This window comes from Miniopterus schreibersii (genome assembly GCF_964146895.1).
Source record: "Miniopterus schreibersii genome assembly, chromosome: 4".
NCBI classification, from domain to species: domain Eukaryota; kingdom Metazoa; phylum Chordata; class Mammalia; order Chiroptera; family Miniopteridae; genus Miniopterus; species Miniopterus schreibersii.
In genome coordinates this window covers 42,063,367-42,081,069 of record NC_138105.1, presented here as the reverse complement: position 1 = coordinate 42,081,069, position 17,703 = coordinate 42,063,367, and the positions used below count along the sequence as shown (strand labels likewise).

The 17,703-nt window shown below is 42.2% G+C and overlaps 1 protein-coding gene across 2 annotated transcripts; it reads right to left on the bottom strand.

Annotated features, from left to right (window-relative positions):
- Window positions 1–2,558: 2,558 nt before the first annotated feature.
- On the bottom strand, window positions 2,559–16,287 carry LSM6 (LSM6 homolog, U6 small nuclear RNA and mRNA degradation associated). 2 transcript variants are annotated; one of them, XM_081136731.1, is made up of 5 exons: window positions 16,160–16,271; window positions 14,530–14,633; window positions 8,409–8,524; window positions 4,767–4,880; window positions 2,559–2,855 (listed from the first exon to the last, which is right to left on the bottom strand). In XM_081136731.1, the coding sequence occupies exons 3-5, from the start codon at window positions 8,500–8,502 to the stop codon at window positions 2,821–2,823; spliced, it is 243 nt and encodes an 80-aa protein (XP_080992857.1). In that variant the 5' UTR covers window positions 8,503–8,524; window positions 14,530–14,633; window positions 16,160–16,271; the 3' UTR covers window positions 2,559–2,820. The 2 variants fall into 2 exon arrangements, with proteins under 2 accessions (XP_080992857.1, XP_080992856.1); XM_081136730.1 differs by lacking the exon at window positions 14,530–14,633 and having other exon boundaries at window positions 16,160–16,287.
- Between the last annotated feature and the right edge of the window lie 1,416 nt (window positions 16,288–17,703).

The window sequence follows — 17,703 nt, the reverse complement described above, 5'->3', positions numbered from 1 at the left end:
GGCTGAGTGGAGTCCAGCGCACAATAATCAGGTCAATCTTTAGTAAAGGTAGTGAGAGCCATGCTGTCGAGTACAGGGCCTCCAAAAACAAGGTCATCAGAGACAAAAACTGTGTCTTTCAGCAACAATTTCTCTTTGTGAAGAGAATGGTTAATGCAGTTGGGCTACAAAGAAGAGCCCTGGCCACAGAATGGGCTGGGATGTGCCCCTGAATAGAAGAGCTAGCCAATACTGAGGATCACTTGCTCTGAGGACAAAGGTCAGTCTCCTCCACACTCAGGGAACAGACTGGCCCTTCGGCCTGGAATGCTGTACCAAGGTCACTGGTGAGTCAGTGCAATTCTAAGACAAATCCCCCACCAATCCCCGCCCCCGAGGTTGCTTCTCTTCTTACAGATTATTAGAGCCTCCAGGGTGGTAAACCATACACAGCAAGTCAGTGCTGCCGAGACTTTAGACGTTAAGGAAATCCCTTAGTCACTTGTTGCTATTTGTCACGTAATTAAGCACACTCACACTGCCCTGAATAAAAAAGCTTAAGCTGTCAACCATCCCATCCCGCAGTAACATTCCCCTGGATGCTGAGATGAGAACAGGAAAATCATACCACATGTCTGCCATCTGTATTTGTACTTGTCAACAGCTCTGTTTTGGGATAAACAGTTTTGAAGTTAGAATCAATTCGACTTGTCGGAAGATCAGCCAAGGAATAGCTCAGAAGACCAGAACAGACATGAAGTCAAATAGTCTGAGAAATCAAGCACAATTTCTGTTTCTCACTCTACATTCTGTTTTGTCACAGCCCAAGAGAAAGAGTAAAGGAGCCAGGGCTTGGGGGCAGTGAAATGGAATATGTATTTACTCAAGTGAAAAATTCTTCAACTTAGAACAAATGTCTTTGCTATAATGTAACTGGAAATCATTCACTGACCTCGAGGAGACTGCAGTTAAGAAAAAAGTAATTTTAGCATTTACACTGTTTCACAGTTCTAGTGTGAAGGTATACACAGGGGACAGCTTGCGTCGGGTACAGTGCATAATACGGTCCTTTATTACCATAAAAACGGTAGCATGTCCCAAAGTCGATCTTGATTAAAAGTAGTTCCTTGGTTGAAAACACTACCCACCATAGAGCTATTAAAATAGAGAGACGGCAAGGGGAAAATAAAGACATATACCGAAAAGGAGGCCAGGGAAGAAGGCAGCACAAACCGGATGCTAGAGATTGGTAGGAGATAACAACGGAATTGCTTTTAGAAGCCGCTGGCGTAAGTGAATGAAGGGACACAGTAACCTGGCAGCCCCACAGATTCTAGAAAACAAATGGGAACATGTATGCTTCACTTGGAAGGACATCCATTTTCTCCCTAAAAGAAGTCATTTATAAAAGAGCAAATTGGTGATTTGTACTTACAGACTGGACCCTTTTCAAGCCCCTGTCAAGCGGTGATAAATTATTGAAGCATAGCATAGTGTTTTATTTTTGGTATACACACAGTTAAACCTTGCGAAATGTTTCTGTTCACCTTTCCCGAGTTATTAATTAAAAAATAATTGTTCCCACTTACTATGTGATCTTTAAAACAAAACAAGACAAAGTGCCACACATACTTCCCCAGAGCCAGCACCGCCCCCTTCCCCTCCCTCCCTGTCCGGCCCCCACATCCTTCAACCAGGCAATTGTTTAGACTGCGGAGGGCGGGAGGAGGAAGACCAATTGTCTGGTGTTCATTCAACCACAGTGCCCAGATATATTTGTTGTCCCTAGAGACAGCATAAACTGTTCAGAGAATAAAGCGGGGTTGTGGAAATCTCATTAATAAATTGTGAACACCCTCTCAGCAGGAGTCACATCTCGCAGAGGGGCCGCCTTGTGCCAGCACTCCGCATGCTGGGTGCCAGGTGCCCCGCTCCCGGCCAAGGCCCCACTCCCGCACAGCTGCGATTGAGCAAGGCGTCCCAAATCCCCTCCCTGAGCAGGAGTGAGGAGAGATTCTGCCCCAATCAGTTCAGCAACTGAAACCCGACTACTTTACAAACTCTAAGCTGTGCTTTAATCTAAGAGACTGCCAGACGGGCTCCTCCCCTGCTGTGTTCACAAAATAAGACTGACACTGACACCAATGCTCCCGAAAGAGGGCAAGAAAACCTAGCAGGTCTAACTGCACATGAGGAGATTCGAGATGACAGTGGGCAGACTTGCCTTAAATGGAAGGTTTTCACCTGGCATATTGGGAACCTTTCAAACTTCTCCCCCAAATCAATTCAGATTCCTACTCCTTCTGTGGAAGTGCCACTCTCAGATCCCCGATTCTATTTTCTATCAGGTGATTGCATCAGAGGCTGAACTTCTGACCCCATAGACCCTTTTAAGCCTCAGGCTGAAACTGGATGCTTTTGTAGAACATTTTCACTCAAGTATTTTGTATGGGAAACAGAAGAGGATGGATAAAGGAGAACATCTCTACAATGTCTGAATTATCATCATGTGCATCATTTTAGTCAGCTGAGTAGGTAAAGCAATCAAACCAAATGACATTGCTGGAAACTTAAAAGTTGTGCAGGGAGAACAAAGGTCTTCTTTGTTTTTCTTTATTTTTTGCATTCTGCACACTGACACAGAGGTAAAAGGAAATGACTGAAATTTAAATATGAAAGAATTCTTTACAATTAAATCCACAACTTTATACATTTATCTTACTCATATGTCAGTGAAAAATCACCAACTATTATGAAATACGACAAATTATATCAAAAAACCTGAAAAGATCTCATAAAAAAATATATCCAAGTCCGAAGGTTACTGCGCGCTTGACGCCGTCACATCCTTCTCTTCTGTGTGCTTATGTACAACACTGAAAAGAAAGAAAGAAAGAGACTGAAGAACTGCTCTTACCTGTGACAACAGCAAGTTTTAAAAGCAAACAGATTTTGGCCTGATACCTCTGCAAATCTGAAAGGAATTTTCATACCCCACAATAAACTCTGGGACGACTCTAAGACTAATTTTACGAAACTAGACCCGGGCTTGATGTCTTAGAGAGCCGTGCTCTAGTCTTAGCTATACGCTAACTTCTGTGGCCAGGAGGGTAAAACAAAACTATGTGAAAGTCACTAGATACAAAACTGTTCTATAATTACAGGTATACTAATTATGCTTCTCATAAAGTAAACCAATAAAACTTACCAGGGTACATTTCAGATTACAAATAAAGAACATATTTTCATCCATCTCCCCAACAGAAACTCTAAATTTGCTGTTTAATTTTGTAATTGCATCAGGATAAACAAGAGCTGAGGAATGTGTTACTTAAATAAAGTAAAAACACAAAGTCCTTATTCTGAGTTCCCTGGTAAACTATCAACTTTTGGTATTACCCAAAGCTCTGCTTTGCTAGCCCTCCTGTGACCACCAAACTGAGCTCTTCAGGAGGGATGGTCCCTAAGAATAAGACAAAAACACGATGCCTGGGTCACTCCAGTCAAGCTCTCACCAGAGGTGTCATCCCCTCCCACCCCCTGGCCTACTCAGATTCTCACACATTTGTTCAAAAGGATCATTCAGAGACATCTTGACCAACAATCGCAGCACAGATTAATCAAGTATGTCAAGATCCTCTTTAAGAGTCAAGGATATGAATCTGGGAGTCTAAAAATAACTATCCCTGATTATTGTATCATGGAAAAGATATATGAGTGGAAGCATCAGTATGACAGTAAAAACATCCCTGGGAAATTAGACATGGTCTAGATATCCTATGCATGTGACAGGATCTACCCTATCACTACTGACAGAACCTGCAACTGACCAGTGCTATCAGCTGTCTTGAGGTGGAGAAAAATCGTAACATTTCTTAGTAAATGTAAGAAGTCAAATAAGAACAATATGAAAAATGGGAGGAAAAACTCTACATGTTAGAAGAACTAAAAAGCGTATCTAATAAGATACGGTATGGAAATTTGGCACTGTAAGAACAGGAGATAGAATACCTACAACAGTCAGGACATTGAGTTCCCACAGAGACCCACCTGTTATGGGGGCTGAGGAAGTTTCCAGAACTAAAGGATGCAAGCGATAAAAATCCAAACTCAGGAGTCCCAGAGCTCCACCCAGGGATGGGACCAAACAGTGGGAGGGTCAAGGGGTAATTCCCACAACTTTGATATCCTCCCCTGCCCCCTGAAAATTTCACATATGACTTTAGTGATAGTGTTTTTAAATGAGGTACTAAAAGTAACCATAATAATCACAGCAATATATTAGCTGAATAACTTTAGAACCACATTTCCTATTTTGGCATTTTTGTCAAACTAAAGTATACAATCTCCACAGAGAGCATTTGAATGACTAACAGAAAAGGGTCAACAGGACAAGCTAGCTGCCAAATGATGCAAGTGAAAGATAGCAGGGAAACACTGGCAACTCTTACAGCTCCAGCTCCCAGTGCAGCAGTGCTGGAGGAATATGATAAACTGCATTCACCAGAACAGTTCTGGGCCACAGTATACCCATGCCCCTCAGTTCCTCCTCATAAAGGGAGGGGAGAATTTCTAGCTCCCAAATTCCATGAAGCTACTAAAAAAAAACCTAAAAAAAACACACAACCTGGTCATCACACTGAAGATCTGAGCTATAATAGAGTTTAAAGGTAAACAAAGCAAAACTAAAACTGAACTTTTAAGTTATCTAGAAAACCTGCTGGTGATCCCTACTATAAACATAAAGGCCCATTTCACTGTATAACCTCGGACGGCAAGAACGTTACCATTGTTTCCTCGGATAAACGCGTCCCCATACTTGTTCTTCAGCTGTCCGTTTACATACTCCTCCGTCTGCTCCAAGGCGATATTCATGTAGCCATCCAGGCAAGCCAGGACCCCTGGGGACAGAGTGAGCCAGAGAAGAGACACAAAGCAAGTAAGAGCTGAAAGTTAGAGCTGACCACCTCTTTAGTCATTAGGTCTTACATGCTTAATACAAAAACTTACACTTGTAAACTCAATAGACAGAAGCACAGAAAAATGTCTTTACGTCCACCTGAATAAAGCCTACGATACAGCATGAAAGTAGGAAAAACAAGTGACTCACTTTTTCATGGTATGTGTGATAACAGTAACTTTTAAAGCCTACACACAAATAACATAATAAGAATATGCCAAATAAAACCCCATTCTTTGAAAACTAAGGGAGTGGGCAGTTATGCAGGAGCAAAGCCCCATTAGCCAAGACTCCTCACTTCCAGTGGCATTTCTTACTTTAGCCACTAAGTGAAATACAGGTCTGGCAGATTTATTTCCTTCTTTCACAACATCTACTGCAGCAAATGAATGTACTCCAGGGTTAAGAGGAAGTCTCCACAATTTGTTAAAATAATAGAAGAGGAGACAGCAGGTGCTCCTGAAAGAACACCTTAAAGTTGTGCCTCAGTGAGGAGCAGCTTGAAAACACAAGGCAACATACTGCACTATGACATGTCCCTTTCTGTTTGTTACAATTACACTATCTTCACATCCAGACTAGTACAGAAAAATGGCCTCAAACATTCTAGGGAACGTTCAAGGAAACGGGGGAGATCTTTTTAGTTTTGTTAAGATGGTATAATTTTGCCAAATTTGATAGGGTGATTTTTTTTCAAAAGATGAAACAATATATAAAAAATCCTCTCACTCTGAGTCTCTAACTGAAAGTGGTATTTTCCAGAAAAAGAAAAAAAAAAATTCAGTGAAAGCAACTACTACAAATCTGATCCAATTAACCAAGTGGACAGCTTCATTTAGTCTCAACTTCATTAGCATGCTCCTCACTCCCTGCTTCTGCCCCTAATCTCCTCTTAAAGTTTCTTTTCAAAACTGTGTGTGTGTGATGAGAGCAAAAGACAATCAACTAACAGAATTCTGCTACAAACTGTAAACCTTCAAAGAATCAGAACAGACTGTGAACATTAACAATTATTTCCTATTAAAAGAAAGCATAAGATACAACTTTACAGTTTATTTCCTGCTGTAATTTTACAATTAAACCACAATTGTAAAAGAGCAAGAAACTTCTGAGGTGTGATCTGCAAATCTGTTTGAAAATGCATCAAAAGTATTTCAAAATGAAATGTTCATTTCTAATAAAAATATCTATTCTCACAGCAAAGGTTTTTTTAAGGAAAATATGCCAGGAGGTTATAATGTTAACACCTTCCTTTCTCTAAGGGATAAACTACTATGAATAACAGAAAATACAAAGTTTTCTTCAAACTTAAGGAGGAATTACTACAGAGAGCTGGTTTTCACTATTATTACTTAACTACAAAATGAGAGCACTCTTTGTAGTAATGCCCAACAGTATGCAACATTTTGCTTTAAGAGTACAGAAGCCACGAGCAGACATTCAATAAAAGGAGAGAAGTTATGACTCCTACCCATGTGAAAGGTTGTATAGCCTCACGAGTAAACAGAGAAATATAAATAGAGATATTATTTGTTGCCAACTAGAATGAAAAAGTTGAAAACAAAAGCTAATACAAGGGTTAGTGAGAGCTACAGAAGAATTAACCCTCTGCTCTGAAGCTCTGATTCAGAAATCTTAGCTCAGGGAATTTATTCTAAAGAAATATTTGGACAAATGCTCAAAACATATGTCAAAGGAGCAGATTTGTTTATAACAACAAACACTGGCAAACACTTAAATGCCTATTCATAGGGAACTGGCTAAAAACAAACACAAAACTGTGGTATATCCACACAAGATAACCCCATGCAGCCATTAAACACTTTATATCATCAGAGAACAGAACATGGGTTTTTAATGTTAAAAAAAAAAAGATCAGGGTGCATGTACAGATGATCGCATTTATAAACTATGTTTATATGGAGACAGGTTCAACTGGTAGGGCTGATGTCTCTGGGCAGTAGAATTTTGGGAGATTTGGCTTTCTTCTGGAGTACACTTTCCTCCATATTTGCTTTGAAATTTCTAAAAACAAACAAACAAAACCCAACATGTATTACCTTTAAAAACAGAAAAATTTTCCCCAAAGAGCAGAGGCAAAAAGGTCTGGCTGGCTGATCTCCTCCATGAAGTGGGTATTGAGAAGATACTGAACAGTATCTCCACCCTAATCACCCGATGAATATACTCAAATCTTTAGAAGTCTATTATATAATATTCTTTTAGGCTCATCAAAAGTTCATGGGTGAGAAGCAGTAGAGAGAGACTTTATATCTCACTATTCAGTATAACCCACTGGTTTCACTATAAAATCAAATTAAACTGGAGATATTAAGAAACCAAAACAGCCCGGCCGGGCGTGGCTCAGTGGTTAAGCGTTGACCTAGGACCCAGGCGATGAGGGTTCAATTCCCTGTCAGGGCACATGCTGTGCCCGGGTTGCGGGCTGCAGCCGATCAATGACTCTTTCATCATTGGTGTTTCTGTCTCTCTCTCTCCCTCTCCTTTCCTCTCTCTGAAATCAATAAAGATATATTTGAAAAAAAAAAAAAAAAGAAAGAAACCAAAACAGTACATAACAGCAAGGTGTTTGAGTAAAGCTTGAGTCTGAGTCCTAGTTCCTCCCTTACCAGGTGGGGATAATCAACAGAGATCTCAAAGGACTTGTCTAAAGATAAAATGAAAATTAAAGTGATTACTACACACTGGACCCACAATAAGCTCTCAATAAAATTAAGTTTGCATGTGTGAAAAGAGAAAAAAACTCAAGAGATTACTATCATTATTCAAAAAATAGACCAAGAATTTTTCAAAAAAAGAGACTAAGAAAAGGCCATAAAACTCTGCTAATGAATTAGTTTTCTGTACCTGTAAAATATTCCAGGTAATTTAATATATCTTAGTTTTGGAAGATTAGAAATTTAGTAACTTTAAAAAATGGAATTTGGTACCATTTCTCCCTCAAAACTAATTTTAGTGTCACAGCCTTAAAAAGAGCATTCTCTTAAAGAACAGAAAGGTGTCTTTGGATAACCCACGTTATGTGCGTGGGAAGCTCCTGCTGTAAAAGGACACTGTCTAAACAGTGCTGCCAGTCTTCAATACTTCTATAAAAACAAACGCTGCCGTGCCAAGGGTTCTCAGTGTCCGGCCAGCTATTCACGCCTGAGACGACTGGGAATCCCTGGCTATGACCAGGGTACCAGGGAACTTAGGCACACACAATCTCAAACCAGAGACAGAGGATGGGAGTGGCACAAATCACACTGGAAGTCAGAAGCACACACTCTGGTGTCAGTTATGCTTCTAAAAGGGATAACTGCAGAGGTAGAAAAGAGATGGGAATAATAACTGTTGAGAACCAATGCTTTTTTCAGTCCACTGGGTATGTTTAAAAGATTAATAAAAATCAGTTAGTCATATTTACTTATTTAATTTCACCGGTGAGGATGAAGCAGAAAAATACTACCTCGATAATCCACTCCAGAATTTAGTTTTACCACCACTGGTCGTCCAATGATTTGCTTCAAGAAGTCGCTGGGGGTTTGCTTCCGCAGACTCATTGTAACAATCCCAATCAGAAATCTGAAAAGCAACAATAAAGGTAAAGACAAAAGTTAATTATTTAACAAAAAAGCCTAAAGCCTTTAACATATTTATAAGACACCTAGTGTCAACAGAGCACATGTGAAGATTCAGTATTACTCCCCCCCCCCCCCCAAAAAAACAGCTAACATGTTTGCAGGACCCACTACGAGCCAGATACTAAGCTACCAGGTCAAGCTCTTTCCATACATAATCTCATCAGTCCTCACAACAACCCTCTGACATAACTTTGTCATAGAAGAGCCCTGTGCTTACCGAGCCCTGTTCTCAATCACTTGTATTACTGTCTCACACACAAGTCAGTGTGCCCATTATGACCACTATACTCCCCATTTACTACTTATTTTACTTATGCTGAGCACTCTCCTAAAATCTTTATAAACGCTACCAAATTTAATCTTTACAAGAACCCTGGGAAGAAGGTCTTAATATCCCCGTTTTGCTAATAAAGGCACACAGAAAGATAAAATAATTTGCTCCTAAATGTGATGAAACCAACATTCAAGCTCAAATCAGTCATATTTTAAAGTCTAAAGTTATATAATAATGTAGACATATTTACAAGCTACGGCACCAAAACAGTACCTCTGAAAATGGCTATGATCATAACTGAGAGTTCCTGTTTGAGTGCTCCAGGCCAGCACCTATCTAAGAACTTTGCATGGCTTAGTCCATCGAAACCGCACCACCCGAGGAGGCAGGTATTGATTTTCTCCTGGTTTTACAGATGAAGAAATATACACAGAAAGGGTTATACATCATGCCCAAGGTCACAAAGCTAGTACGTGATGCCAAACCACAACCTTTGACAGCCTCCTGGAAGTTGCTAATGCAGCCAAAGATTTTTACTCTATTATAATTATAGCAGACATATACTCTATATAATAAAGAAAAAGTTTTAATATATTTTGGGAAACAAATGTAACAAAGCTGTAGTTATATTAAGCAAAAACAGAGTAAAAAGACTTTGGAAATTAATATTTCTGTTTCAGTCAAATTTAGCATCACTATTATTCAGTAACACTGACAATTAAAAATTAGTATGGATACAATATTTTAAGGACTGTCTTTAAGAACTCAAGTAATTTTTTGTTTGTTTTCAATCAGTATTTTCATTAAACAGTAGCACTGCTTACTTCCCTCCAAGACCATCCAACTCAACAGCTTGAATTCAGATTCAGATTTAGGAATACTGCTTGGGGATTTTCTAAGTGAATCCTTACAGGTTCAATAGTTTGGGTAAGTTAGCCCAGCCAGGCGTGGTTCAGCGGTTGAGCATTGACCTAGGATCCAGGCAGGAGATCATGGTTCGATTCCCGGTCAGGGCACATGCCCAGGTTGTGGGCTCCATCCCCAGTTGGGGGCATGCAGGAGGCAGCTGATCAATGACTCTCTCATCATTGATGTTTCTCTCTCTCCCTCCCTTCATCTCTCTGAAAGCAATAAAGATATATTTAAAAAAAATAGTTTGGGTAAGTTAGAACGAACACTAGCTTACTGGCTTTTCATTTGTGAAACACGTCACACACACAGGTTCTGACATTAACAAACTTAGGATCTAGAAGAAGAAAACTCCTGTGTAAAGGGTAAGATGCTCAAAAGTTCTGATAATTTAAGTTAAATAATTTTTTTTTTTTTTTAACCAAGAGAAGTCAACATCCTAGGTTAAAAGAAAACACAAGTTTCAAAAACTTCTCTTGAATTTGGGCTGTTATTTGAACCATCCGATTCCACTCCGTCTCCCTAGGGCTTGAAAAAATTTTTAATGTGATCAACTGATTATTTTGCTCAGCAAATTTTAATTTCACTTTTCCACTGAACTGCCAGTTTATTTTTTTTTTGCTAGTCTCAGCAATAACTGAAATTACAACTACTATTCTGGACAACCACTATTCATTCAGGACTCGGACCACACAACCACCTTATTTATGCTGTTCTGAGCACCAAGTAAATACTGTAACAGATTATATATCTTTAATGAGTTCAGTAAAAATAAATCTTCCCATTCATCTATAAACTGCCTTATGTCCTGAACACGTGCTGCTTTGTAGTTGAATGGATCTAGAGACTATTAACCCTGAAGGCCTGATACTGACTCATTTCCTATCAGATTCTAAATCCCATTATGCCAATTTCTTCATAGACAAGATTGAGATCAAACTAGCTATTTTGTTAAAAAACAAACAAAACACTGCTGGACCAGCACGGCTCAGTAGTTAAGCATGGACCTATGATCCAGGCCGGAGATCACAGTCCGATTCCCAGTCAGGACACCTGCCTGGGTTGTGAGCTCCATCGGGGGGGGGGGGGGGGGGGGGGGGGGCGCGCGCGCAGGAGGCAGCCAATCAATGACTCTCATCATTGATGTTTCTATCTCCCTTTCTCCCTTCCTCTCTCTGAATCAATACATATTCAAAAACAAACAAACAAAAAACCCCCACTAAGATGCATCACGATTTGAAAATCTAGTTCACAGGGCTATTATTAACTACCTTGACAAGTTAATGACATAAAGAATACAAACCTAGACTCTTAGTTGTTTAACTGATGGTGTTTGTTTTTATTTTTACTTTTTGCATTTTCTTCCTTTTTACTGAATTTATTGGGGTGACACTGGTTAACAAAATTATACAGGTTTCAGGTACACAATTCCACAACACATCATCTGTACTGTATTGTCTCACCACCCTGAGTCAAGTCTTTCTCCATCACCATTTATCCCCCATACCTTCCCTCACCTCCCTCTCCTCCCCCCAAACACCACACTGTTGTCTGTGTCGAGTTTTTTCTTTTTTTTCCCCTTCTTTGCTCTATCCATCCCTCCAAACCCACCCCACCAACAGCTGCCAGGCTGCTCTCTCTCAGTGTTAGTTCATTTTGTTCATCCTAGACTATTTGTTTATCTGATGGTGTCAGTTTTTTTTAAACCTTATCATCTTTCCTCATCTTTTTGAAAAGTACAGATATATTCTTCAAAGCTCATCAATGATCATGCCTCTGCCATTAAGCCTCACCCTTACTCCAATTAACATCAATTTCTTTCTGAAGGCATTCAACACTTCAAACTTCCATCAGCACCTAAGTGTCAGGCACACAGGCTGGGTACGGATATAACACCAAGACATGGCCTTGGTCCCTCAGAATTTATACTCCAAAGCAGGCAAACAAAACAAAAAGGTGTATGTACTTGGAGAGAACTTTGCAGAGAACAGCACACAGAGAAGACTCACTTCGCCCAGGTTTGGCAGATCAAAGGATTTCTGGAGGTGCCGCCTGAGCTGAGTGTGAAGGAAAAGGAGTCCACCAGCTGAACGGAGAGAAAGCTTAGCAAAGGCATTGGACAGTGTGAGAACTCTACACAGCTGCAGCCGCAGAAGGGAGCAGGGCCACATTCCTGGGAAGCATGGCAAGTTAGGCTAAATGAGCTTGGGCTTGAGCCTCTAGGGTCGATTCCCAAACATGAGCCATTGGGATCACTTGGACATTCAGATTCAGTAGATCTAGAGTAGGACCCAGGAATCTGTTTGCACAAGCCTAAGAGACTCCTATGAATTGGCAAGTATGACCAATGCTGTGTCAGTGGGAGGGTTTGAAGCAGAGGCCTGCATGGGTACCGCTGTCCACTTCGGATAGAGTGGAGATGCGCCATCTCACTCTGCTCTGGCATCAGGTTTCCCATTTGGGTGTATTTGATGTGACCTGTCACCAAGTACTGGCTTATATTCTTTACTTTTTTTATACAAGTCTTTTCTCCCTCAATAGCCTGTAGCCAGAGGAAAGGAGAGACTAATACCACCTTCTTCAAGGCTAAATCTCTTGAAAGAAACATTCTAAGAGTTATTTGGAAAGAGGCTGTTGCTTCAAACATTTTATCCGTCACTTTAGAGACCGTATCTTTTACATTCATCTTCATTAGGCTTCCTTGGTACTCACCTGTTACTTAATGACTTGTGCATAAATCCATTTTGTATGAGTAAATTGGTCTCAGCATCACAATTTTTCCCATCACTTGGTTCACGAAACTTTAAGTTTTCATTTTTTAAAATGGGTAAGGCAGAAGAACAGTTCTGACCATGTCCGAAGCAGCCATGTCTGACCATGTCATGAGGACAGCCTCTTGAACCATAGACATTTAAGAGGAAAAAGGTCTCCCTTCTGCAGGGTCACTTGATAAAAGTCTGCCCTTCAAAATTAGAGCCACAATCGCCCTCTACGCCTCCTCTCCCTCCTGATTCCAACTCAGGCTTGTTCTAACTAAATTACCTATTTCCACACATGGCTATTTAGTCAAAGGCAGTATATTTTCTGCCAGAAGCTTCTGAGAGGGCTAGGATGAGAACATCTGCAAACTGCTTTGCACAGATTTTCTTTAGTAAAAACAAGGAGGGGAAGGAACTAAATTTCATTCCTCCAGCTATGTGCCAGGCATCAGAGTCATGAGCAATTCATAGCGTCACCAGGCAAGGTGGAAAGCAGAACCAAGGCCTGATCGCGAAGCCCAAGCCCTTGCAAAGGTGCAGATGCCCTTTGGAGTATGTCGAGGTTCTCCTGTTAAAGCTGGGGATGGCCAGACATAGTGAGAGATCTAGCTGGAGGGTAGCAGCACTAGGGGAAAAAATCCTAAATCACTGTAAATCACCCTGCAAAGAACTATAATGGTCAGAAAAACATATATCTAACATGACTCTGAGTTACATCACTGAGCAGAAAACATGCAAATTCTTGTTTCTTGGCCATGTTTACCTGTAAACTTTCACCTACTCTTAGAGTATTTACAGTTTAGGGTGAAAAAAACTGAAAAGCAAAAAACTGCTATGAAACATAACATTACAACCCCAGTAAATGCACTTTAGCAGAACACATCAGTGTCTGAGCTTTCCTTTCCAGCAGACCAGTCTCCCAGAGTAGGTTCTAACCTTCTTGCGGACAGGCAAAATGTCTTGTTCATTTGGTAAATCTGGTACTAAGCACACTGCCCAAGCTTGTGGAAGAGGCATTTAAGGGCAGTGCTAAGACAAATCCCTGTCCCTCCCCCTTCCTCAACTATGGGAACAGTGACTAATACAGTATCATCCATGCATGCACTTAAGCAGCTGTAACACAGTAACATCTCTATTACTGACCGCCAAATAAAAGATGGAGAAATGTTTCTGTGTTGTCCAAGAAGCAGCTGCATCCGAACCAACAGAGGTGCTTGCTAAAATGCAGATTCCTGAAGCCATCCCAAAGTCAGGCTGTACAGGCAAGGGGCACTGGAATTTACATAAAGTTCCCCAAACGATCCCTATAAGCAAGTGGTTCTTAACCAGAAGAGATTTAGCCTCTCCCTCCACCCCCCAGCCCGTCACCAGGGGACATTTGGAAATGTCTGGAGACATTTTGGTTTGTCCTGAATGAGGACTTGGTGCTACTGGTACCTAGTAGCTAAAGGCCAAGGATACTGTTTACCCTTCTACAAAGGATAAGACAGCCCTTCACAACAAAAAATGATGTGGCCCCAAATGTCAATTTCTGCTATAAGCCCTAAATAAAAAACTGAAGGGGGGCCCGCCAGTGTGGCTCAGTTTGTTGAGCACTTCCCATGCACCAGGAGGTTGCACATTCGATTTCGGGTAAGGGTACATGCTGGAGTTTGGGGCTTGATCCAGGGTAGGGAGCCTGCAGGAGGCAGCCCAACAATATTTCTATCTCTCTCTCCTCTCTCTGAAATCAATAAAAACATATATTTTAAAAGTAAAAAATTAAAAAAAAAAAAAATCTTGAGGGGGTTGCTATTCTAAATAATGGATTTCTAGTCCTCGCCATGAAAATGGTCACTCTGCCATTTTTCAGTGTCACAGATCCCTCAGAGGATTTATATCTGTTACTTGGTACAATTCTAAAAGGACAGATTAATCCAAGTGATGTAAACATCTTTTTAAATTCTAATATCGAGTATGCCACAGTTTAGTGAGACCACCCTAAGCAGCATCAAGAGTACTCACTTGGGAGGCAGGACACCTGAGTTCTAATCGCAGCTCTGCCACTTAATTAGCTGTGAACCTTGGATAACTCATCATTTCACCTCTCAAGGCCTCAGGTTCCTCATCTGCAAAATAAGGCAGTTATGCTAAAAGATCACTTAAGTGATCTAACAGTCAGTCAGCCTACAAAGTAACTCCAATAACATACACACTAACATAACCTCTGAAGATTCCTTCGCAAAATTCAAGCAAGTGGAATTGCCAGACACCACCATAAAAACTTCAAAAATTCCAGAGAGAGCCTCGATCCGGCTGGTTTGTGTATTAGAAACGTATTATGAGCTATCACACTTTTGGTGAAACAGGCACAGTCCTACATAAATGATGTAAACTACTAAAACAATTTTGTTAAACAACTGGCAATGTTTATGGAGACTCAAAAAGACCTTACTAGAACTCACCACCTACTCTAATAATTTCACTTCTCAGAATCTAGCCCAAGTAAAAAATATTACATACAGCTTAAAAAAAGATTACCAGAGGATCACCTGGGATGCTAAAATAAAGCAAGAATTCACAATACCCTAAGTGCCCCACAGTTGGGATGGCTGAGCAATTTATGGGACCTACACAATGATAGAATAGGTAGCCAATCAAAAGAAAATACAAAATTAGAGCTGATATTTAAGGAGGATATATATTTTTTACCTTGGAGGGAGGAAGGTAGAGGGGGGAAGAGAGAGAGAAACATGGGTGTGAGATAGAAACATGAATCTGCTGCCTCCCATACGCGCCCCGATCGACTGGGAATCGAACCCACAACCTGGGTATGTGCCCTGACCAGGGATCGAACCCACCACCTTTCCCTGTGGGGACGACACTCCAACCAACTAACTGTAAAACTAAATATGCTCTGATAAAATAGGTAATTCTAGCTCAAGGAAAAATGAGCACCTGCGAGAGTAAAAATGCGGAAAGAAACTGTAAGTGGGAGGGTTCAGCGAATGATTTTTTTCCCTCACTAAGCTCTTCAGTACTTCTCAATTTCCCGACAACAGCCTGAATTACTAAGGGGGGCACACGAAAGCACCCCCAGCCGCACCTGCACCGCCCGAACGCCAGGCACGCTGCGCAAAAACACCTGCCAGGACCGCGCGCCCCTGCACACAAAGGCCGGGGGGCAGGGCTTAACGCCAGGCAACTGCGGGGGGGCATCCCCAACCTGGTACGGTGGGCTAGCCCAGCTTTTAATTCCTGGGAGTCGGGGGCGAGCGCCCCGATGGCCGCCGGCACGGCGGGCCACGCCCCGCAGCCCCGACACCCCGGCGAAGCCCGGCCGTGCTCGGAGTCCGCCTTCCCGCCGAATCCCCAGGAGAAAGGGGGGGGGCTCCCTGCGGAACAGCGACGGCCGGGACGCCCTCGGAAGCCAGATCCGCGCGCCCCGGCGGGTGCCGCTCGCCCCCGCGCGGCCCAGGCGCCCCGCCGGGAGGGGCCCTCGCGGGCGGGCTCGGGGATCCCGGCGCCGACCCCCCGGACCTCCGGCCACGCCGGGCGCCGCGAGCGCGGCCTTCGCGGGGACCGGCCCTGCACCGCAGGCTCCGCTGCTGCTCCCCACCCTGCCCGGGGCGACCGAACACCGGGCCGCGCTCACCTCCCGACTGGGACCCGGAATCCCCGCTCTGGGAGCCCGCGAGCCCGGCCTCCGCCGACAACCGGATGAAACCGAAACTGAAACCGCCGAGGCGGCGGCACGTTTCCGCCTCAGCCAATCATTGCTCCCGGGGCTACGGCGGCCCGCGGGGCCAAAAGAGCGCGGCCTGGCCGGCGCGCAAATCCGCGCGCAAATCCCCAAGTTTGGGTTCGCCTGCAGGCAAGTCGGGGCGGCGGGTTCGGCGGACCGCGCCGGTGCTCTGTCCTTTAGCAAGAAGCGACACTCTCCACCCCCACCCCAAAAACCCATAAACAGGAAAACAGGAAGTGATCTTTTAGGCAGAAATTGAACAAGTAGCTTGAAGCCAGGAAACTGGAATTGACTGCTAAAGTAAGGACTATACATACCCAGGAAGGTCCGTGAATAATTGAACGCAAATGAATAAATAAAAGAAGCCGCCTCAAATCTTGAAGTCCACCTGTGGATTTTTATTAAGTGTGTGAAAATAAAGTCATGATTAGCAAGAGATGGTTTCCGTGGCAACGCTAATTGACACACAAAGGATTAAAATCACTAAAGCAACTCTGTATTGTAATGGAATAAACTGTGTTGCATTAAAAGCTATTTCCAGCTGGAAATGGGGTGCAGGCATTCAGTGCTGCTATGGGAACTTGGTTTGGAATTTTGCGAATTCTCAATATTCTTGCTGTCAGTGGAAAGGGAGAGGTAAGTCAGAAAACCGTCCTACCAAGACTTGATTTCATTTTCTCCCTACACACAGGGCCTCATCAACTTAAAACGTATACTTTAATTCTGCATAATTTGTAACACTATAAACAGTGATAATATCTTGAAACAGATTCTTAACCCTAAGTGTTATACAATCTAAGATGCAAAATGTTTTTTTCTAAAACAAAAATGAGTTCCCCCTCTTGTAAGCCTCGCTGCTAAGGAGATGAACCCTTGATTGATGTGGGTGTGGTTTCGTAGAAAAGGCAGACTTCCTTCTATAAAAGCTCACTTTGGGCAAAGACTGAGCATTGTGGATTTATTGAAGGGCTGTATTTGAAGTTTTTGCAGTATAAAATATAACGTAAACAAAAAATTTAAGGAAAGTATTATTTAAATAAAATAATTAGCTGCAAAGAACATACACAATAGGATATAAAGCCCTGTCCCTAAAAACCTTCACAAAAGACATCCAGTTGTACCATATTCCCCATTGCTTGTTTCAATTATTTTTTAAAAAAGAAAAAAGAATGTTTTGATTCATAGCCTCTTTCCCTTTGCCACAGAGCCCTGATGGAGTCATTAAGACTGGCGTGGTGGACAGGGGCTCATGAGGAATTTTAGGGGTGTGGGTCATTTGTAGAGATAGTTGCAACCCTTTCCAAGGGGCATGGACCTGTAAGGGCCCAATTAGACAAATGGGGCGGGCACCAGCCAACAAGTTTATCTCAGTGTGTTTATCCAGAACCTTCTCAGCAGCTTATAATTGGCTTTTACCAACTCACAAAGCAACTTTCCATATTTCACAGGTGGGT